General features: G+C 39.4%; 1 protein-coding gene across 1 annotated transcript in view; it reads left to right on the top strand.

The window, feature by feature from the left end:
• Positions 1–24,542, top strand: part of RTF1 (RTF1 homolog, Paf1/RNA polymerase II complex component) — a 50,267-nt gene that overhangs the window by 5,508 nt on the left and 20,217 nt on the right. The window contains exons 2-4 of the mRNA XM_086321823.1: positions 10,960–11,070; positions 21,040–21,187; positions 21,833–22,037. Of these exons, the coding sequence (XP_086177949.1) occupies positions 10,960–11,070; positions 21,040–21,187; positions 21,833–22,037 (464 nt within the window). The remainder of the gene's footprint in view (positions 1–10,959; positions 11,071–21,039; positions 21,188–21,832; positions 22,038–24,542) is intronic.

The raw sequence follows: 24,542 nt of genomic DNA, 5'->3' as shown, positions 1-24,542 counted from the left end.
TCGTGGGATTTTTCAGGCAAGAATACTGGAATGGGTTTCCATTTACTTCTCGAGGGGATCTTCCTGACCCAGGTATCAGACCCTCATCTCCTGTGTCTCCTGCATCACAGGTGGTTTCTTTATCTGCTGAGCCATCCAGTCACTTCAATTAAGTGCTTTATTTACATTGTCAGGTTTTCAAATTCTGATAAAGTAGGTACCATTTTCCCCATTTTAGATATAAGAAAAATGGAGCTTGAAGATATAACTTACCTAGATTCACATAACTTGGTAGTAGAATTTGAACCCAAATCTGTATGACTGCAAGGCCTATGCTCTTTCCATATACCAACTATTCTGTTTTTCATATTGCAAAATGATGTTTCATAGCCATGTTCTGTGTTACTTGAATGCATGTTTGTACAGTATATTGAATAGAGGGATTTGATACATCAATTTAAAAGATGATTTGGGGGGCTTCCTTGGTAAAGCACTCTTAAGACATCTGTTCTGATGATAAATGAACTAAGCTGTAAATTATTCTCTTTGATTATTTTCCACAGAAGTCTCACAAATAAAATGAGTAGAGAGCTTCCTTTTGTAGCAGAAAGATTTTTCCTTATCCACAAGTTTTTTCAAAGTGGCAACTGAAGGGATTACAACTTTAAACCCAACTTTATCTATTTGTAAAAAGAAATTAGCATAAAATTTGTAAGTAATACCTAATACATTTTAACAGCAATTTCACCTTTCTCCTTTTCAACTCATTGGCATTCTTTTTATCAGATGGGAATCAGATCAAAATCCCCATTTCCTGTGCATCCTAACAGGCATCAGTGCCTTCTTTCTATTCAGCCCTGTGCCAGGCTTTCAGAGGAATCAAAAAGTTCTATGCTCTCCAGAAGTTTTCTCAGAGATCTTGAGCAGAAGTTCAAAGTCAGCCTGGTTTTGCAGTCTTTAGGAATCCTCAGAACAAAGTTAATGCCTTCTGGGCCTTATCTCACCAAGATACCTTAGTCTACTCCATCTATTTCTTGGTCTTCATTGGTGGGGTATAACATCGTATTTGCTGTCTAATGAGCAGGCCTTGTGGAAAAGAACAAACCATGACAAATCTGAGTGTCAAGTGTGAGAATGGAGCACAGTTAGTAAGGAGATCCTTTGTCTATGAGTTTTCCAAGTGGGAATCTAAGCCATTATGTCAGAAATATTACCTCCAAATTAGTCTTTACTGAAGGTGAGGCAGGTCAGCCTTCTACACTGGTTTTTCCTGGTGGTGAGAGAAAGAACATGTATGTATGAAACTGCTTGGGTTGCTTATTTCAGATGTGCTTTGCAGGGGCTCCCATCCCAGAGCTACTGAATCAGAAGACTCAGGGGACTGTATCCTCTGAGGTAAAATACAGCATTTTACCAGTTATAGTCCAGGTACTTATTTGTGTTAAACACTGAGACCACTGTCTGTATGCAAGTTAATCTTTTTCATAAGACACTGTAAGTAGTTTGGGAGAGAAATAGCTTCCTGTCTCAGCCATAGTGTGTGTGCACATATAACCAAAGGAACTTAACAGAGATGTTTAAGGTGGCAAAGCAGCTGGTTTTTCTAATCTCTGAAGCCGTTTGAATTGTTGGGATGCTTTTTTTGAGGCCTGTTTATTTTTTCCCTTTCTTCTTGGTGGGAAGAGGTATGTAGTAACTGAATTGGGAGTTCTTTGAAATTTGTTTTAACTTTCAAAGGTTTTAAAAACTCAGACCTTTGAAGGATTCATTTTAACATCTGACCTGATAGTGACCTTATTTTTTATGTTGGCCACACTTTTTTTTCAACATCTTAGAATTGCAAATCATGGAGTTATTGCTTTTGGTGCTTCTTGGAAAAAAATAACACAATTTGAGGCAAATCTAGGCTTTTTTACCCCACCATGTACCTCTATGGAGATAATGTGTCACTCTTTTGGAATAATATTTATGCAGTGGATCCTGTAGTATGAAAAGCATCCAAGACAAGAAAGGAATCAGAAGTTGTCTATTCAAGTCAGTACAACTCAGTGTTTATAACAAGAACTTTACTCTGCCTTTTTCAAGGAAAAAAGAAAAGCTACATGCGGTTATTTTGCAGTTTTCATCCTTATTTAAAATGACGGTAATTGTGTTATCCTGTCCTCTTTGCTCATGCTACTTGAAGTAGCCATAAATTAAACTTTTTTTTTTAATTGGCCCCTAAGTATTTTGTAGGAATTATTTTTAGACATTATGTGTTTAAAATATCATTCTTATAAAGTATCCTTCCACAAATCTTTCACATAAAAGTTGGGAAATTTAGAAGTTGTGCTTCTTATTAATATAGTTTTTTTTTTTTTGTCAGTGCCAGGTCTTAGTTGTAGCACATGGGATCGTCAGTGTTCATTGAGGCAGGCAAACTCTTAGTTGCTGCATGTGAACTCTTAGTTACAGCATGTGGGATCCAGTTCTCTGACCAGGAATCAAACCCAGGCCCCCTGCATTGTGAGCACGGAATCTTAGCCATTGGACTGCTAGAGAAGTCCCTAAAGTCTATTTTCATGAGTCAGAGCAGTTTGAAGTCTAAGTTGTGAGAAGTGTCAGTGTTAACTTCTGTAGTTTTTAAATTTGTGTCATGGTGTTGCATCTCGCTTGATGCAACTCATCTGCCAGTTTCACTTGACTTTCCTTTAGAAATAGTGCAGGGAAGGTTGAGTCCAGTGGGAGCCATAACAGGGTTTTAGGAAAAATTGAAAACCTGTCTTTCAGCACCCCTCTCTTGGTGTACTTATTTGCTCCCTTCATAAGTTCCCCAAAAGGAAAGATTGTTTTTCTTTTTTTTTTTTAATCTTTCAACAAATGTGTTAGACAGTGCTAGACAATAAGGCTATTGGATGGACAAAACGGAAGCAATTTCCACCTTCCAGGAGCTGGGAGTAGGGGAGCATGGAGGGAGGGACAGGTGCTGAAATTGCTCAGAGAGTCATTTCCTTAGATTTGTGTTACATCTTAGGAAGGAAGAACTGAGATGCTGTGACACTGTGACCTGGGACCCAGTGCTAGCCTGATGGGAGTGACATTTAAGCTGAGACCTGGAATATGGGTTAGGGACAAGAAGATAGGTGACTGAAGAGTACAGCAACATGTGAGTGTTCATGGTTGAGGGACCAAAATGTACAAAACCGTTGAGGCAGGAAGGACCTACCACCCTCATGAAACTGAAAGAAGCAGAGTGACTACGACATCACTAGTTGGAGAGAGAGTGGTCCAAGTGAAGCTGCAAAAGTAGTCTCTTCCGATCCTTTGAAAATGGAAAAACCAGTTTAGTGGATCACAACCAGTATTAAAAATAAAAACAAAATTGAATCAAATAGAAAAAATAATTGTATGTCGGACTTAGTAAACATAAGTATGTTTCATATAGATATTGTTTCATAAGGTATAATTTATCTCTCTGTGGGCTGAGGTTGAAAAGAAGTTTTAAGCCACTGGCAGGATCAGGTCAGCAATATTCAGGACTGTGAACTCTGTTCTGAGGGTAATGAGAAACCAGTGGAGGATTTTAAGCTGGAAGAGGTGTTCCTCTTTGTCTTATGAAAAGTTTTCCCAGACATGTGGAGAGTAATCTAGAGAAGGGACACCAGTTAGGTGGCAGATAGAGGAGTCCAGGTGAGAGATGGTGGAGAGGGTAAGTTCCACTAGAATGGAAACTCCGAGAGGGCAGTGGAGTGTCCCTGCATCTAGAACAGTGTCTGGCCTGCTGCATGTACCTTGTCAATATTTGTTGAATGAATGCCTGACTTGCACCAGTGTAGTTATAGACATGGCAGAAAGTGGATTCAATAGGACATAATATTCATGCTATGAAACTGTGAGTTTGATGATTGATTGGATGCTGGGGGTGAGGAAGAGGATGTTCTGGCATGAGGTAGGGAACCATGGAGGAAGATCAGGTTTAGAGATGAAGAGTATATGTTCAGTCTTAGATGTGTAGAGATTAAAATTGTCTTATGAGACTCTCAAGTGGAAACATAGTAGGTAGTTGAAAATAATGTCTGCCTGACCCAGAGTCAAAGAAAGAAAAGACAAAGAAAGGCAATGCCAAAGAGTGCTCAAACTACCGCACAATTGCACTCATCTCACACGCTAGCAAAGTAATGCTCAAAATTCTCCAAGCCAGGCTTCAGCAATACGTGATCCGTGAACTTCCAGTTCTTCAAGCTGGTTTTAGAAAAGGCAGAGGAACCAGAGACCAAATTGCCAACATCCGCTGGATCGTGGAAAAAGCAAGAGAGTTCCAGAAAAACATCGATTTCTGCTTTATTGACTATGCCAAAGCCTTTGACTGTGTGAATCACAATAAACTGTGGAAAATTCTGAAAGATATGGGAATACCAGACCACCTCACCTGCCTCTTGAGAAATTTGTATGCAGGTCAGGAAGCAACAGTTAGAACTGGACATGGAACAACAGACTGGTTCCAAATAGGAAAAGGAGTTCGTCAAGGCTGTATATTGTCACCCTGCTTATTTAACTTATATGCAGAGTACATCATGAGAAACGCTGGGCTGGAGGAAGCACAAGCTGGAATCAAGATTGCCGGGAGAAATATCAATAACCTCAGATATGCAGATGACACCACCCTTATGGCAGAAAGTGAAGAGGAACTAAAAAGCCTCTGGATGAAAGTGAAAGTGGAGAGTTAAAAAGTTGGCTTAAAACTCAACATTCAGAAAACGAAGATCATGGCATCCGGTCCCATCACTTCATGGGAAATAGATGGGGAAACAGTGGAAACAGTGTCAGACTTTATTTTTTGGGGCTCCAAAATCATTGCAGATGGTGACTGCAGCCATGAAATTAAAAGACGCTTACTCCTTGGAAGGAAAGTTATGAGCAACCTAGATAGCATATTCAAAAGCAGAGACATTACTTTGCCAACAAAGTTCCGTCTAGTCCAGGCTATGGTTTTTCCTGTGGTCATGTATGGATATGAGAGTTGAACTGTGAAGAAAGCTGAGCGCCAAAGAATTGATGCTTTTGAACTGTGGTGCTGGAGAAGACTCTTGAGAGTCCCTTGGACTGCAAGGAGATCCACTTAGTCCATTCTGAAGGAGATCGGCCCTGGGATTTCTTTGGAAGGAATGATGCTGAAGCTGAAACTCCAGTACTTTGGCCACCTCATGCGAAGAGTTGACTCATTGGAAAAGACTCTGATGCTGGGAGGGATTGGGGGCAGGAGGAGAAGGGGACGACAGAGGATGAGATGGCTGGATGGCATCACTGACTTGATGGACGTGAGTCTGAGTGAACTCTGGGAGTTGGTGATGGACAGGGAGGCCTGGCGTGCTGCAATTCATGGGGTCGCAAAGAGTTGGATACAACTGAGCAACTGAACTGAACAGTAATAGAATTTTTAAAAGATTTTTATGTACTTTTTATTTTGATTGTGTTGAAAGGTGATTTTATTTTATCAATTCTGTGGCAGTGTGGGCATTTATATAGCACAGTATTTTATCTATAACTATAATCACTTTGCTGGTAATTGGAAGAAGTTACCACATTTAGCTCCAGTCATGCGATATGTAAAAGAATGTTATACTGTCACTTTGGAATTACTTATTCTGAAGGGTTTTTGTGTTTGTTCATTGGTTTGGTTTGTTTTCTTTTGTTTTTTAATTACAAAAATAGTGCATGCTTGTTGAAACAGTTCTAGCAAAAGAGAATGGGACATACATGTATGTACAGATACATGTATGGGATACATGTATCCCACAGACATGTATGTACACAGTGGCTGTGTTCCTTAGTCTTTAAAAATAACCTGTGTCCACTGTTGGAATGATGTTCTTCTATCAACAATTTTGATATGAAAGAGAAAATAGGAATTAATCTCAGATTTACACCTCTGTGAATTACTACTCTTTACTCAGCATCTGTCAAGTCCTCCCACTTCCCTCTGTCCCTATGGCTACTTAGGCTGTCCAGGCCACCATCCACTCTGATTACCCTGCTGTGGACCCCTCTGTACTTCTTCCCTGGCCCTCTAGTCTATTCCTGTTAGTCAGAGTGCTCTTTTAAAAACCCTCTCAGGGGATGCTTACTTCCCTAGGTTAAAATCATTTGATGAAGGCTTCCCACTGCCTTCCAATAAAATTTGTTCTCCTGATCCTGCTTTATAAACCTGAAAATGATGTGGTTTCTTCTCACCTCTAACTTGCCTCATTCCATCACCCCCCCCACCCCTTGCCTAAGAAGCTCTAGTCACACTGGTTCCCTTTCAGTTCTTTGGTTAAGCCAAGCTGTTGCCAGTTTCAGGGCCTTATCTATTCTCTCTGTAGACTTATGTCCAGAAGACTGCTGCATCCCTGGTTCCTCTCGCCAGGTTTCTAGTCTCAGCCTAAATACCATTGCCTCAAAGAAGCAATCACCCTATTGCAGATAGGTGTTTCATCCACTTGATAACCACCTTCTCAGCACTTATTACTAGATATAATTGTTTCTTTACCTATTTGTTGTCTCTCTCCCTCACTTGATTTTATTTATTTATTTTAAAAATTTTATTGGAGTATAATTGATTTATAATGTTGTGTTAGTTTCAAGTGAACAGCAAAGTGAATCAGTTATTCATATACCCCTCACTTGGTTTTCAGTTCTGTGAGATCAAAGGATTATGTATCTTCATGACTGTCTACTCAGAACTTGGTATATAGTAGGTGCTGATAGCAGGGGAACTATTAATATCTGTCCCGGCTTGCCAGGAACTGAGTTTCCCAGAATTCAGGACTTTCAGTGCTAAAACCAGGACAGTCCTGAGCAAACCAAGATGTCTGGTCACCCTAATTGGCAGTAATCACTTATATCAGTTGTATTTGTGGAATGAATAAGTGAAAAATACATGCTAATTAACTATTTTTTAAAAAACAAACCTCTGAGGTTTATCCATATGGGCTTTTATTCTCCTTACCTGGGGTACAGAATATGTATCCCACTTTCATGTGATCATGGGAGGTTTGTTAATTTCCTTTGAGTAAGGGGAAGCTAAATTGCTTTATTACAAGTTGATCCCAACATGGCATCACAAAAAGCGCATTGTGAATGATGGGGTGGGGGAATTCAACCCTCAGGTTTATGAATCTTGACATATTGATGGATTAAAATTCTAATTTTAGCCAAAATAATACTATTTTAATAAATATTACCTTGTGTAGTTAGGCTTGCTTTGTTAGGGTCTGAGTTTTGGCCATCTAGTTTAGTGTTAAATATCAAGCAGTATTAATTAAACTCCTCTGGAAGCCAGATGTGGCATCCTGCACAGCCTTACCTGCGGTGTGTGGGGCATTGCATTACTCTCAGCAGATCTTTAGTTCAGCTTCAATTTGATAAACCATGCTGGCACCCTACACTGCCATGGCATCCTAGAGGAATGCCGAGAAAAGAGATTTTCACTAGCTGTGATGAAATAGAGAGAGGATGGTGAGAGAACCAACATCATCTCAACCAGTGTGGCACAGTGAAGTGGGCCTGGCAAGAGAGAGCTGCAGGTGGATCTATCCCCATGCATGAATCAGTTTTTAAACTGGCTTTTGTGAGTATTGGTGTTAGATAAATCCACTCCTACAGGTAACAAATCTATCTCTTCGTGTGTGCGGTATTGGCAAGACCTTTCTGTCTCACAGTAGTGTGTTCAGCTGATTTATGAGCCCTCAGAATATAAAGGACTTAACTGTGAAGAGTAGCCTTGCCATGAGTTCCCCAGTAACTTCATATACAGTTCCCAGCTTGTAGAAGGAGTATCTTTCACACTTTTTAAGGTCTTTGCTGTCTCTGTACTGTTGTTAATACGGTATTTAATGCTGTAGAAGAAGGACTGTGCCTGTCAGATGCAGTTGTCCACTAATGAAGAGCCATTTGCTAGGTTTTTATCTTTTATTTTATTTACTGTTAAATTTTTATTGGGGTATATTTGATTTACAATGTTGTGTTAATTTCAGGTGTACAGCAAAGTGAATCAGTAATACATATGTTCACTCTTTTTTTTTTCCCCGTATAGGTCAGTTACAGAGTTTTGAGAAGAGTTCTCTGTGCTATACAGATAACTTACAACAGTTCTTATTAGTTGTCTTAGGTTTTTAATATCATGTGGAATCTCTTTAACAGGAAGACAATATTAACATCTTAACACTTTAGTTACAGGAACTGTTAATGGATATCTACTGCTTGTAATAGTCTGTGTTTCAGGGAGGAATTTGATTGCCAGCATATCCAAATCCATGTTATAATGAGTTGGTATTATTATAAAACAGAATTCTGTTGCATTTGTGAACCTCAAAGGGTCAGGAAAAAATTACTAATAAATCTTTCCAATTTTTATAAATTTGCATAAAGGTAATGTGGAAAAAAGATAATAGTAAAGGCCATACACAAATTACCATATAACCCAGCAATACCACTCCTTGGCATTTATCCAAGTGAAATAAAAATTAGTATTTACATGAAAACCTGTACATGAACCAATAATTGCCCCAAGCTGTAAACAATCCAGATGTTTTTCAACTAGCAGATGGGTAAAGTGTGGTGTATCCATACAATGGAATATTACTTAACAATAAAAAGAAACAAACTGCCTATTCCTCTCCCGGCAACATGGATGAATCTTAAATGCATTATTCTAAAAAAAAAAAAAAAAAACGGATTCAAAAGACTACATGCTACATGATTCCATTTATATGATATTTTATGATAGGCAGATGTATAGGGACAGAAAACAGGTGTGTGATTGCCAGGGGATGGAGGGAGGGAGATGAAGAGCACTAACTTCCTGAAAAGGCTGAAGATCATACATGCTCTACTTTTTCATACGAAAGTAATGACTCCTGTTGACCAGTGCAAATTACAGCAAAATTTGGAGGGCATGATGGGACTGTCCTATATCTGGTTCACAGGAGTAGTTCAGCTATATTTGTCAAACTCATAGAACTGTCCATAAGAAAGGATAAAACACAGTATATGTAAATTACATACTTGTTTTTAAAAGACTGTAAGCACACAAATATTGTTGCAATTCGTATTTGGTCAGTAGGAGTTACCATTTTGGTATGAAAAAGGAGAGTGTTCTTATGATCTGAAGCCTTTTCAGGAAGTTAGTATGCCAGCTCTGTCTAAGGAAATGAGAAGAGTAACGTTTCATGACTGCTTATGAAGACGAGATCATGTCAGCTGTTAATCTGAGAAGGTCATTTTCTCATTCTGGCCAAGGAGGGTATACTCCTAAAATAGAAAGAGACTGGAAGAGGAAAACAGATATTTTATAGCAGTCTTTAAAAATTTTGTCGGCACTTAATCTTTAGTTGTATAGCACCATCATCATCAAGGAATAATGCTCCTAGTATTTATTAGTTGTATTTTTCTCTTTTTTTGGCACAAGGGGAAAATGTAAACCATGATTGAAATAGGAACTAGGATTTTATCTGTCCTGGTGTGAATCCTGACTCTATCATACACTCACTGTATTATCTTGGGTAAATTACTTAACCTTTCCTACTGCTTAATTTTTTTTATCTTTAAATGGGGGTGATGATGATACTTACCTTAAGGCATTGTGAAGATTACATGTTAGATGCTTAGAAAAGTACCTGACATCTGGTAAGTGCAATATAATTTGGGGCTGGTATTGATATTATCCAAGAGCAAGAACCAGAGCAAGTATCCTTTTGCTGTGTTTTTGAGTGGACTGAGTTGGGGAGAACTAACAGGAGAGGGGAACCATGTGAAAGAGCAAATCCTGGTTGTAGCTGCAACTTACTAAATGGCATATCTCTTCCCCTTTAATCTCTTAAATCACCAGGACAAGGCAGAGATGGCAAATGGAAATATTTGGGTTGTCAAATTAGGATTCTCATGTAATGGTCAGCATCCTTCCAGCTTGACCCTGGGTTAAGCACCAGAAATATACTTTTCCCCCCCTGGTTTAAGCATTCAGAAAACTACCTCAGAAACTTATTGGGCTTCCCTGGTGGCTCAAACAATAAAGAATCTACCTGCAATGCAGGCATCCTGGGTTCGGTCCTTGGGTTGGGAAGATCTCCAGCATTCTGGCCTGGAGAATTCCATGGACAGAAGAGCCTGGCAGGCTACAGTCCATGGGGTCACAAAGAGTCAGATACGACTGAGTGACTTTCAGTTTCAGAAACTTACAGTTTGTTAGCTTATTCCAAACAGCACCACAGATGCCAGTTTTACCATGAATTATATATATAGTAAGAAGATGCTCAGAGTATTGGCTATACCACTAAGGAAAGGGAGCAGATTACCTTTGTAGACATGGTCCTGAGAATCAGTACTCCTGTAACTTATAGAGGAAATTTGGGGGTAGCCTGGGGCTTCCCTGGTGGCTCAGATGGTAAAGAATCTGCTTGCAATGGGGGAGACCTGGGTTCGATCGCTGGGTTAGGAAGATCCCCTGGAGAAGTAAATGGCAACCCACTCCAGTATTCTTGCCTGGAGAATCCCATGGACAGAGGAGCCTGGCAGGCTACAGTCTGTGGGGTTGCAAAGAATTGGACACGACTGAGCGAGTAACACATATGGGGGTAGCCTACAGTTCAGTTTTCTAGTCATTTTCCATTTCAGACATACACCTCCCATTGAGGGGACAGATTTTTTTTTTTTTTTCCTGTGCTTTCTGGCTTGTAGGATCCTAGTTCCCCCACCAGTGATTGAACCCAGGCCCTTGGCAGTAAAAGTGCAGAGTCTTAACCACTGGACCACCAGGGAATTCCCAGGACAGATTTTGAAAACATTTCTTTAGTACTTAGAAGTGTAGCAGTCCGACTGTTCATGTGATTAAAGTTCCCATGACGGTGTTTTTTTATTGCAACCACAAAGAGGTAGAAGAGATTTAGGGAAGGTGAGCATTGTAGTATTTTTGGATGTATTTTCTCTGTAAACAAAACTCATGCGGCTACTTTGCCCTCTCAGGAACTCTTGTCCCTGGCAAAGCGGAAGCGAAGTGACTCTGAAGAGAAGGAGCCGCCCGTGAGTCAGCCTGCTGCCTCCTCAGACTCAGAGACGTCTAACAGCGATGACGAGGTGGGTGTGGAGGGATAGGCCTCTGGTGGGCATTTGAGAGTCCTGACAGCCTCTTTTCCTTAACCTGAGACCTTCCCGCCTAAGATCTGTGAGAACTTCCTAGGGAAAGAAAATTGTGTCTGGAAAGCTCTCACATTGTGCTGTTCTCTGTACTGCTAGTTACCCAGCAGGTATCTCTGCAGTGCATCCGTGACCATTTTTTAGTCTTTTATTTTCAGCACTCTTATAGAAGGGGCATAACTTGTTAGTCACCATCTCTTTTATTTTTTTATTAAATTTTTAATCCCTTTTCTATGTTAGAAAAGAAATTCTGTCAAGAATGCCAAATTTTAGTGGAAAATACTTTAGGAAGACAGACAGGAAGCTTTCTTTGGGTAGACATAATCAACATCCCCCAAAGTGGTGTCATTAGGTATTACGGAGAAACATCCAGCTGTTCATTGTTTAAGCCAAGGTGACTTTCCCAATCTGCTGCCCACCACCAAACAAGGCCCTAAAAATCCAGAACTTTAATGGAAGAGAGAGATTAGGGGAAAGGTCTTTGAAACACTCCTACATGTTCCTCATTTGATTTAAAATACTTTTCTTCCCCTTAGTAATTTCTTGGAGGGAGGCTGGATATCACCTTTGTGTTTAATCTCTTACCCTGCAGTCTAGGAAAAAAATTTTATTAAAAAAATTTTTTATTTTTGTATTTATTTATTTCATTGTTTGGCTGTGTTGAGTCTTGGTTGCTTTGTGCAGGCTTTCTCTGGTTGCAGTAAGCAGAGGCTGCCCTTCATTGTGCTGTGCGGGGTTCTCATTATGGTGGCTTCTCTTGTTGCTAAGCACAGTGTACGGGCTTCAGTGGTTGTAGCACTCGGGCTTAGTTGCTCTGAGGTGTATAGGATCCTCCTGGACCAGAGATCGAACCTGTGTCCCCTGCATTGCAAAGCAGATTCTTAACCACTGGACCACCAGGGAAGCTCCCTAGGAAAATATTTTTAACAGTGTACTAACAGTATCTTGTTTTAAAGTTCCACTGGCGTAAAAAAAATTTTTTTAGTATAATAAAATTTAGTTAACAGCCAGAACAGTATTCACCAGTGCCCTGCATATACAGGTTAGGAATGATTGCATTCTGATTGACTGTAGTGATATTCTCTTAATCTTAAATAATTTAACAGACCTAAAATTGTTTTGACAATAAGAGGTAGTGAATGTGTGAATTTTATTCTTTGTTTCATTTATTTTTCATGGAGGAACTGTAATTCCTCTAAAATTGATAAAGTAACCCAATCTGTTAGAAAAGCAGTGGGCTTTATGAAATAATTTGCTTTTTCTATTAAAAAAAAGCAAAAATAGAACAGAAAAATCTTGAAATAATTCCCTTCCCCACTATTCCTACATTAACTACTTTCATTTTCCATGTTTTAGAAGTCAGCTACTACAGTGTAATCCCAAATCTGTGTTGTGTTTGGAATACCCTGTAGTATGTTTATGGTCTTTGTACTTCCTTAAGGAAAAAATCAGTAGCTATCCTTTGAAACTCCATAGTACTATCATTAGATCACTCCTGAGTATGCAGTTACTACAGGGATTCCCTTCATCCTTTTGAACTGCTTCTACCAAGCGGTCAGAGTATGTATCATCTCCACAGCATTAGAGGAGACCAAACATGTGCTAGGGTAGATAGAGCATCATAAACTTGTCTCCAGCTTAGGATTCCCTTTGTCACTCGCAGCTACTTACCAACTCTTGAGTCTTCATCCTTAGAACGCTACCAGCTACTTCTGTACTTACTAGAGAAAAAGCTGACAGGCAGGCTGCACCCTGTCTAGTAGGGAATTAAGAGTTTGAGTAACTTTCCCCCCACAAGGTTGTTAGCTCTTGTAGCTCCCTCCGCATCCCATCCCCCAGGCTCACTGGCTTCTTGCAGCTCTGCTCCAGTCTTCTCACCCTTCACTGGAAATAGCAGTCTCTATTTCATGGCCATTCTGAAAGGTGCCTCTTTTTTGGTCTGCATTATCAGTCTCTGGCCCAGGCTACTAGCTTAAGCACAGAGCACTGCAAAGTTAGGGTGAATATTTCATTGTTTTCTACAATTAAAATCTTTTTAAAAAAATGCTACCAACCACTAGAGAACTCAGTAGTATGGTAAATTCAGATTTATGGCTCCATATACACATCCCAACACTTTTCCCCTCCCACATGACTCTTTTATGGTTTATTGTCATTAGCAATGATAAATACAGATAGAAGTATATTGTTCCCCTCAGATTTGCTGGAACAGAAAATTTGTCAGGAACAACTGAGTTAGGTTAACGGGTGGTTTGTCTTAAGGAGAGACACGCACTGACTTTAGAACAAGAAGATATCTAGCTAACTGGTAGGAGTGGGGAGGGAGATACAAAGAAGTTATGAAAGTTTCCTATCCAGAAAAAAAGTGGGTACAGTGGATATTAAGTATAAGGTTCAATTACGGGGACTTCCCTGGTGGTCCAGAGTTAGGACTCAGTGCTTCTGCTCCCTGGGAAACGGGTTTGATCCCTGGTCAGGGAACTAAGATCCCACAAGCTGTGTGATATAGTCAAAAAAAAAGAAGAAAGAAAACGCTCATTTCAGGAGGGAATAGTAGAGATTTCATTTATAGTCTCTGTGGGGGGGGTGGTGGGGGGAGGGAATACCTAACTTTAATGGAAGAAAATATGCTTTGGTATTATTTTTGGTGAGTGAATTATTCTCAATCATATCTTGGGCACATGAGAAAATAAGAAGTAGAACTCTTTCTGTAACGTTTACATTGACCATGACTGGGAAATTGGAAAACTCACCTCAATGGTAGTTTATAATGTTGTGTTGTGGCATTTTGGTACCGTCACTTCTTGTCCCTGAAAGCATTTGATAAGAGAAGCACCACCAAGGGTGCGGACAGGAGTGGCAGGGAAGAAAAACAACAAGCTTAGAAGGAAGAGAATTAGCAGTGCTCATTCATGAGATGAAGTTTAAAAAAAAAAGTGGCTGAAACAAAAGTCTACTAGGAAGAACAGTCCTAAATCGGGTAGTTCAGAGTCCTTTTTAGAAACACAGCGGGTCTCGTGGAAACAGATAGCTGCATCTCGATAAGACATAAGAAGAAAGCCTAGATTTTCACTTGATACCAGTAAAAATCATGTTAGATACCAAGAAAACCTTTTTTTGTTGTTCAAAGCAGAATATAACTACACTAGACAAAGTAAGGGGACATCAGACTTATGTCCTAATATCCTCAGCCTGACCGAGAATGATTATTTAAAAAAGCTTCATGTACAGCCCTGTTTTCTACACTTTTGAGAAATAAAAGCATCTGGCCCAGCCCTGTTGTTCACTGCTTGTCACGCCAGGTTTTTCTTCCCTAGAACTTGTGTCAGCCCTCCTGGACGAACTTCATGCTCCAGCTTACCACCTCTTCAAAACTCTGGTCTCTTCTTGCTTTCCCCCATTCCATTGTTTTCTACTTTCTTTCTTTCTGAAGCTTCTTCTCTTTCCCTTTTATCCCGTTAGTCTTTTGGGCGCTCCCAGGTTGATCTAGTTGCACTCCTTCCTATTCCACTACTTTATTATTGCTTGCTGGCTCCAATATTTTTAATAGGACATTTTGAAAAGGATACTACTTTTACTTAAAATTCATTTAGTAATAACTTTTCCAGGAAGTTGGCCGAGATACCCAAGAGCAAAGTTTTGTTACTCCCTTACCATGCAGATAATACATAATCAGCACGTACTTCTGATAAAGGCTTTCACCGCCAAGCTAATGTTTTTCAGTGTGTATATTCATTTAGTAAGGTTTTCATACACACAATACTTGTAGAAAAAGATGTTCCATGGAGATGAATTATCCCAATACTAAAACTAAACTCTTAAAAGTTTAAATCTATTATATTTGAAACTTTTGGATAAGTTTTGTCAAATATAGTTTTTTAAGCTGATTTAGTCATGATTATGAAGGGCAGTTCTTATACTGTGAAATAATGACTTCCAGAATACTAGGCTGTGTAGCGCTGGTTTGGGTACCTTTCCTTTTCCCCCCACTATTGTAGGTAAGCAGTGGCCATTGTCTCGTCTCCTAGTGATGGCTCTGCTTCCGGCTTCCTGTATCTGATCTGCTCTGGGGTCAGGAAGCCAGGGTCCCATAGAGTTTGTGTGAATATTCTGCTTAAATTTAACAGTAGCTGTTTGAATTGCTCATAAGCCTTTTCTTTTTTTTAAACATACTTCTTTGTTCTTGGCTATGTAGATTACCATTCTGTAGCACCTCATTTTCTAGAGACCAAAAAAATCTCATCACAAGAAAAATAAAGTGATTTTCATGGACCACTTGCTTAAACTGTGTACAACAGATTCTGACACTTCTTACCACACAGTGCAGTGGAATATTGATTATATTTTACTTTGTTTTTTGGTATCGTGTCTGTTTCACTTTTTATCTCCACAACCACATTATAAGTTTTTGTGATTGAGTGTAGGGATTCTTGTGATTGTGATTTTTGTGATTGAGTGTGTTTTCCAGTTAAATATGCATGATTATTTGAGTATAAGGTATAGTAGTGTTCTTTGTACTGTGATTAATTACAAAGTAATTAATTTTTTTTAAGGAAAAAGAAAACTTAGCTATTCCTCATGTCCTTTAGGCTGACATTTGCATTTACTCCAGCTTGGCTGATCCTTTTCTATCTTCAAGGGGAGAAAGAAAACCACCTGAATCAGGAACCATGCCCTCTCCACACAGCTCTCTATTGGCCACTGTTTAGATCTAGAATAATGACTACTGAACCCTTTTGACAAATGCTTCCATTTAGTATAATACTCAGTTCATATGGAATCCTACAACTTTAAAACTCCAAGGGGTCGTAGAGATCATTTGGACTCCTTTATTACAGATTAGAGAACAGAGGCTCAGAGAATGTCTGGTTTCCTTTTCCCATCATAAAATAGTACCCTCCATTTATATAGCGCTTCATGGTTTCTGATGTGCTCTAAACATCTTTCATTCAGTCTCCTTTGAGTCTCACACTACCCTGGTATTCGGTCAAGTATTATTCCTTCTTTACAGATAAGGAAACAGTCTCAAGTTGAGGGCTTGGGCCTTATTCCAATTCTTTGAACCTCTATTCCTGTAGTTTATCGCTAGCTCAGCTATTCTTCTTAAACCCTACTTACCTCAAAGTATGTCATTTCACTCTAAATTAATTTCAGGAATAACTGCACTACAGTGGTTTCTACTCGGGGTCCTGAGACCTAGAATATGATCTTCCTTGCCCATTAGAGATAACCTCTCTGAAACGTTGAAGTTTCTTTGCTTTTCTGTCTCCAGGATACTCAGAGTATGCAGCATGTCAATGCTACCCAAGTCCAAAGCAGCCACGCCCCACCCCATGTTCCTTCCTGTCTTTCAGCTGAGTGCCAGGAAGGTCAGCTGCTTCCCAGAGTAGGGACCTGCTTATAATACACCCTACACACTCAGTCTGGCACAGGGTGATGTAGTAGTTCCCAGCCCTCTTTGTATTATTAGATAATTGCCATCCATTAGAGTATCTTTTACAGGAGTGAGAGTCAAAGTGCTAATTTCTTTTAATTTATTACTTAAGAAAACATCTTCCTTCTAGTCGCTGTTTTAGGTCTCCATCGCTGCATATGTACATAATGCTTCCCTGGTGTTTTGTGTGGGCCTGCTTGCATGTGAGTGCAGGGGAAAGCAGGATGTCAGTGTGTTTGAGTCCTGACTGATCCACTGATCCTTTCCCTTTTCCAGATTGTTTTTAAGCAGCTATCCTCAGGGGATGCTCTGGCTCTGTACTCGGATGCAAATCGGCAGGCACTCGCTTTCTCATTCTTGTCTTCTTTGTGGTGCATTTTAGAGCACTTTTAAGGTCACCACAGAGCTTGCCTTTCATTACAGCCATAGTTCCCAAACCAAATTAAGAAAAGCCAGGTCATTTCTTCTACTCTATCCTGGATGGGGAGAGCCCAAGAGTATCTTTAATCCTGTCCTGTACTCTTTAGACTCCCTTTACTACCACCCTCTGGCAATGAAAGAATTAGTTTTCCTTCTTAGAGTCAATAGAATGAGACTTTTATAGGAATAGGTAAGCAATCTCTGGGCTAATGGTTGCTGTTGCTGCTGCTAAGTTGCTTCAGTCGTGTCCAACTCTGTGTGACCCCATAGACGGCAGCCCACCAGGCTCGGCCGTCCCTGGGATTCTCCAGGCAAGAACACTGGAGTGGGTTGCCATTTCCTTCTCCAGTGCGTGAAAGTGAAAGTGAAGTTGCTCAGTTGTGTCCAACTCTTCACGACCTCATGGACTGCAGCCAACCAGGCTTCTCCGTCCATGGGATTTTCCAGGCAAGAGTACTGGAGTGGGTTGCCATTGCCTTCTCCGGGGCTAATGGCTGGGTTAAGATTATTTCTACATTGATTTTGCCTGCCACAATTCTTGACCATCTCCTTTATGGTTTATTAGGTTCTGTGATCTTGAGAGGAGAGGTACGGGGCAAATATTTAAAATATGTACTTGGATGTATTTAGATCAAGAAAACACTCAGAAACCTCTGGATTATAGGAATAAATGTAAAATATTACAAATATGACCTGTTCTCCAGGGGGAAAAAATCTTTTGGGAGATTATCAGGACCAATTTGAGTCTCTTTCTCTATATTAAATAGGAATAATGAGACTGGGCCCCATATTTTAAAGGATTATTTACCTTTAAGTGGTAGAAATACAGATTTTTTTTTAGATTTTTTTTTCTTAGCTTTAAAAATACTATTTTTTCCCAAAGCTTCATATAATGAACACATACTATTATTATTAAAGATGTATTTATAAGAAGTTTTATTTGTTAAACTAAAGTTACCTACATTATTAAAATTTCCCTGAAAGCCTGTCATATATAGTAAGTTTGGCTGTTTGCCATTGGCATGACAGACTGTATTGAGTCAGCATCATGGGAGGTGAGGCAGCTTTGTGATCTCATTTCTTTTGAAAATTGTTGGAAGAAAACAAGGTTCCCTTCGAACACCTAGGTTCGGCCAGGAAAAGTGAAAGTGAACGTCACTTAGTTGTGTCCAGCTCTTTGTGACCCCATGGACTGTACAGTCTATGGAAATATCCAGGGCAGAATACTGGAGTGGGTAGCCTTTCCCTTCTCCAGGGGATCTTCCCAACCCAGGGATCAAACCCAGGTCTCGCGTATTGCAGGCAGATTTTTACCAGCTCAGCCAGGAAAACCCTTGTTAAATTGAAACATTTTATTTTTTTCGATTTTAATGCTTACCTTTCTTCCCTCTCCCCCAGGGGTTAAGCATCATAAGCTGTAGATGACAGTTGCTAAGCTTAGGCAGTGGCAGATTGAAGCAGATAGACAGTAGAAAAGGAAGACACATGGCTTGCTGCTGCTGCTAAGTCGCTTCAGTCATGTCCGACTCTGTGCGACCCCATAGATGGCAGCCCACCAGGTTCTGCTGTCCCTGGGATTCTCCAGGCAAGAACACTGGAGCGGGTTGCCATTTCCTTCTCCAATGCATGAAAGTGAAAAGTGAAAGTGAAGTCGCTCAGTTGTGTCCAACTCTTCGAGACCCCATAGACTGCAGCCTACCCAGGCTCCTCCTGGGATTTTCCAGGCAAGAGTACTGAAGTGGGTTGCCATTGCCTTCTCCACACATAGCTTTCTGGCACCTCCTAAATTGCGTTCACCTGTGTGGCCTTGCATTTAAGCCCTTTTTGCTCTTACACACTCCCCCCTTGCCCTCACCCAGAATTTCAGAATTTGACTCTGTTGCAGATGAGTAACACTAATCTGTGAGCAGAAGTAGACCCTAGCCCATCTTGATACATGTGACCCCAGTAAGCTCTGCCTTTATGTTCTGAGCCTTTCCATATTACCTTCAGGTAGAAGTATAAAGGGACCTCTTTATACAAAGAAGGGATTTCTGTACAAAGTCTGAAAAGACACCCTGTTTAGAAGAGATGGGTTATGCTCATTTTCATGATCAATATTTATTGACTATCGTGTGCATAGTTGGGATATTTCTTGAAACAAGTGTAAAATCTCTGTTATCAGCATAGGAAGTTAATATATTTTAGCTCAGTTAACTAAGAAACTGATCACTTTGGCCTCTTGGATTCTTTCAAAATGACCTAGAAACTATTATCCTTGAATGATTAAAAATTTGAAATGGTTGAAACATAGCCATTAAAAGCATTGGAATTTGTTTCTAAATGGTAACTAAGTGTTGAAATATTAAAAGTTTGAGAAGTAAATTCACTTACAGAGTTGCCATAATTATATATCACTTAATATATATAAATGATGTTTTACTTAATATGTCATTTATTCACTTAAGGTATCATCTAGAACATGTAGCTGTTTTCTTTCATTTGTCCCTTCTTCCTAGCTCCTGAGTACAAAAATAAAGTAGCACTTAAAATAACTGAGTAAATTAAAATGAAAAATTAGAAGATTAAAGTAGCACCCTTTCACAGTATTTTATCAAGGTAAATTAACAGACTGTGGTTCTTAAAAATAGCTCATCTGGAGCATTTCTAAGATGGAAACCTCATCAGAACTATCCCGCCACCCACACCTCCTAAAAAACTCCAAAGTAAATTTACTTCTGATCTTGGCTATTGTTAGATAGGTTCTATAATGATCATATTATAGAAGGAACAAAGACTTGGTGCTTTTAAAAAATATTAGATATAGAAATTTTATGTCAAAACCAGATTTATAATTCAATCTATGATGTTGGAAAGATGAATGTTATTTTTTATCCTCCCCCTCCACAGTTGTTTGTTGGCTTATTTAGTATTGTCTGAGTTTGCTTTACTGGGTTTTTAAAATTTTTTATTGAAGTATAGTTGATTTACAGTGTCGTATTACTTTAAGGAGTATAACAAGGTGATTCAGATATATCTATATCTATATATTCTTTTTTAGATTCTTTTCCAGTATAGATTATTATAAGATGTTGAATATAGTTCTCTGTGCTATACAGTAGGTCTATGATGGTTATAAATATTATTTTCAGAGTACATAAAATGAAGTTTTTCCAAGTAAAGTACTTTTCACCTAAAATCATTCTCCTAAACTGATAAGTTACAATATCAAAGGAGGTATAGTTTAATGTAACTAAATAGTCTCTGTGAATTTTAATAATGATTTTATGGTCTTTCAGCCTTATAATTAAAGAGCTTGATGAAGATGATTTTTTTTGGCCTTGGAGTGATTGTGTATTGCCAGCCTGTTACTTTGATAATACAAATTGCAGGTTCCTTGTATTTAGATGTATGGGATCTCCTATTTATGATCCAATTTAAGCACTGTGTTGTAGTGTGATACATGCAGGTTTTTTTAAAAAGATACACACACATGTATATTTTTCAATGATCTATTATATGCTTTCTGCCTCCTTGGAGTTAGTACCAGTGCTATCGTCCATGCCAAACAGTGGCCTTAATCCTTTTCTCCCTGTGTTTTCTGAAGTTCTGTCTTGCTAACATGCTTTATTCCCCCTGCCTTCCTGGGACCCACTCCAGAACTAAGCTATGCACTGTGTACTGAAACCCAAACATACCAGCCTCTAGCAATTACTGACCTCTCTGCCACAGGAAACATTAGAAGCTGTTTTCTGTACCGAGTTTTAGTTAACTCAGTTGACTTGCCATTAAGATGACATACTTGCTTTTCTATTGATAAAAAGTTATTAATTTTTATTTATTGTATCAATTATCTACTGTCTTTAAGAAATTATGAACCAAAAGTTACAAAGTTTTAAGTAAAATTTCAAAAATCATTATCTTTCTTCCTATAAAAGTGTATTTGTTTTGGATTCAAAGCAGTAGAGACTCTTGAAATTGTTTTGATGAACATTGGAAATTCTTAACTCTCGAATCTTACAACTTTTCTCAATAAAATTCCTGTTTCAATTTTCCTTTTTCTTTTTTCCTTGTAGTGGACTTTTGGGAGCAATAAAAATAAGAAGAAAGGAAAAGCCAGAAAAATAGAGAAGAAAGGAACCATGAAGAAACAGGCGAATAAAACTGCTTCCTCAGGCAGTTCGGACAAAGACAGTTCAGCGGAGAGCTCAGCTCCTGAGGAAGGTGAGTCAAGTCAGACCTGGGAGTGAACTCTTACATGGTAGAAGCTGCAGAATCAGAAATCAGGGGGAAAGATACCTGATTTACAGTATGGTCTCTGCCTTTATTGCAAGGTTCTCTAATCTTCTCAGTATCTGTTTAGAATCTGAATGAAGCAAGAAAAATACATGCATCTGACTGTATGTCAGATAATGCTGTTTCTTCAATTTCCTGAGTTTGATCATTGTATATTTGGTTATATAAGAGACTCTCCTTTTTACAAGAATTACTTAAGGGTGAAAAGTCACAATCTCTGCAGCTTACTCTCAGTTCAGCAAAATAAATGATAAAAATTTGTACGTTGTTTTATATATGTAGACAGAAAGTAAGTTGGTGATGTTAACAATGGGTATTCTTGCAACTTTTTTCTTTGGTCTGTAATTTTTTTGAAAATACAAAAATCCAATTTAAGAAATCATGCTGGTGATTTCTTAATCTAGCCTAAGATTCTGTAACCTGTGTTTGTGTTTGCCAAAGGCAGACCAAGAATTTTCACCAGGGAAGTGAGACGAACATGTTCCACTTCACCTAGGAGAGCTGAGGAGGAATGATTATCAACACATGTCTTCTGCAGCATCACCTAATCTTGTGTTTGGGCCTGTGCTGCAGGTGAAGTGTCAGATTCTGACAGCAACAGCTCCTCCTCCAGTTCAGATTCAGACTCTTCCTCAGAAGATGAGGAATTCCATGATGGCTACGGAGAAGACCTCATGGGAGATGAGGAAGACAGGGCCCGTCTGGAACAGATGACAGAAAAGGAGAGAGAACAAGAACTGTTCAACCGCATAGAGAAGAGGGAGGTGTTGAAAAAAAGGTAAAGTAGTAATTCCTTAATGATACATTAATAGAGTAATTTTCCAAAGTTTGCATTTGGAGCCCTGTCTTCCTAGGGTTTGAGACTTAAAATTTTGGGAATTCCCCCGCGGTTCAGGGGTTAGGACTCCACCCTTTCACTGCTAAGGGCACAGGTTCAATACCTGGTTGTGGAAGCAAGCCATGCAGCACAGCACCCCCCATCCAAAAAAAATGACTTGAAATTCTCATTATGTATGAGTTAGGAATCTGACTATCTTTCTAGCGTGGTTTTTTTTTTTTTCAAACTCTAATGTTAAATTGCTTTTTGGTATACAAAGGTGTTTCAGTATTTAGGATTACATGTGTAAATGACAAAAGTCTTTCCTTATCTCCTAAAAGAATTTCAAGATGAAAATAAACTTGGGTTTCATCTCAGGAAATAGTCCTCAGAACTAGGATTATTCTGTCCCTACCTGATCATGTGAAAGAAACATAGAAGCGTTTTCTTTGGCAGCAAGTAGTCCCATTTCATCTGGGAGCCTGGTTGTCCCTTCTGGAGACCATGTTAAGTCTGCTCAGTTATCCGAGACAAGAATGTTTGGCTTTCAGTCAGCAGCAAGTCATAGACGTTTGTTTTGAGTGTGGATGCTTCCACGGTTACCTATATTGGAACAAACAGGACTTAAGAAACAGTACCAGAGTTGCCAGATGGTTAAGAATGACTTCGAAAATTTGTATTTCTGAACTGTGGAGAGCATAGCAAAAGGTTCTCAACCAAGGCCAGTAGGGCCCTATGGCAAAATCACCAAGTAGCTCTAGAGTAGTGGGTGGCTTATCTCAGGGTTGGTTTTTATGTTTTTTACTTTATATGAATAAGGCAGTTAAAGAATGTTTGCAGTGAGGAGAATTAAGACAGAAGTTCAGAGCCATTCTCAGAAATTTAGGGGTTTGTAGCTCATTTGTTTAGCTGCAGGGCAGTACATGGTAACTCAGAAACTTTTGTGTAAACATCACTAGCATCCTAATGTGAGATGAAGTGGCGGCACCAGTAATGAGGCATCCTTTTCGGTGGTGTTTTGTTTTTTGGGGGGGGGGTTTATTTGTTTGTTTGGGGGGTGGTTTTGTTTGTTTTGTTTTTTTGTCTTTGTTTTGACTGCTTTGCGCAGCATGCTGCTGCTGCTGCTGCTAAGTCGCTTCAGTCGTGTCTGACTCTGTGCGACCCCATAGATGGAAGCCAACCAGGCTCCCCCATCCCTGGGATTCTCCAGGCAAGAGTACTGGAGTGGGTTGCCATTTCCTTCTCCAATGCGTGAAAGTGAAGTCGCATGCGGGATCTTAATTCCCTGACCAGGGATCCAAACCATGCCCACCGCAGTGGAGGCTCAGTCCTAACCACTGGACCGCTGGGGAATTCCCAAAGTGTTGGTTTTGGTTGTTAGGTTCTTCCCCTATTCTAGAGCTTTCCCTTTTTTATTATTTATTTACTTACTTATTCAAGCTCACTGCATAAAGGTAACTTGGTTGTGTAAAGAGCACTGATATTTTCTGTCAAAAAGTCTAGGCTCAAGTCCAACTCACTAGCCAGGTGATCTGACCCTCCTCCTGCCTCAGCCTCCCCTTGAGAAATTGTTGTAAGGTCAGAGTGAGATGATACATGTAAGAACATAATATAAATATAAACTTATTTTAAATTGAGGTATAGTTGATATACAATATTATATAAGTAACATGTATAGTGATTCACAGTTTTTAAAGGTTATATTCCATTTATATTGTTTATTGTTGTTCAGTTGCCAAGTTGTGTCTGAGTCTTTGTGACCCCATGGACTGCAGTACACCAGATTGCTCTGTCCTCCACTATCTCCCAGAGTTTGCTCAAATTCATGTCTGTTGAATCAGTGATGCTATCTAACCATCTCATCTTCTGCCACCCTCTTCCCCTTCTGCCTTCAGTTTTTCCCAGCATCAGGGTCTTTTCCAGTGAGTCGGCTATTCACGTTAAATAGACATAGCATTGGAGCTTCAGCTTCAGCATCAGTCCTTCTTACGAATATTCAGGATTCATTTCCATTAGGGTTGACTGCTTTGATCTCCTTGCAGTCCCAGGGACTCTCAAGAGTCTTCTCCAGCACCACAATTCAAAAGCATTTATTCTTTAGCACTCAGTCTTCTTTATGGTCCAGCTCAACATCTGTACATTAATACTGGAAAAATCATAGCTTTGACTATACGGACCTTTGTCAGCAAAGTGATGTATCTGCTTTTTAATATGCTGCCTAGCTTTGTTATAGCTTTCCTTCCCAGGAGCAAGCATCTTTTAATTTCATGGCTGCAGTCACCATCTGCAGTGATTTTGGAGCCCAAGAAAATAAATCTGTCATTGCTTCCACTTTTCCCCTCCTGTTTGGCATGAAGTGATGGGACTGAATGCCATGAGCTTAGTTTTTTGAATGTTGTGTTTTAAGCCAGCTTTTTTAATCTCTTCTTTCTCCCTCATCAAGAGGCTCTTCAGCTCCTCTTCACT

This window comes from Bos grunniens, chromosome 10 (genome assembly GCF_055505025.1).
Source record: "Bos grunniens cultivar Pamir isolate PY7600 chromosome 10, Bosgru_T2T1.0, whole genome shotgun sequence".
Lineage (NCBI taxonomy): Eukaryota > Metazoa > Chordata > Mammalia > Artiodactyla > Bovidae > Bos > Bos grunniens.
This window is presented reverse-complemented; position numbering and strand designations above follow the sequence as displayed.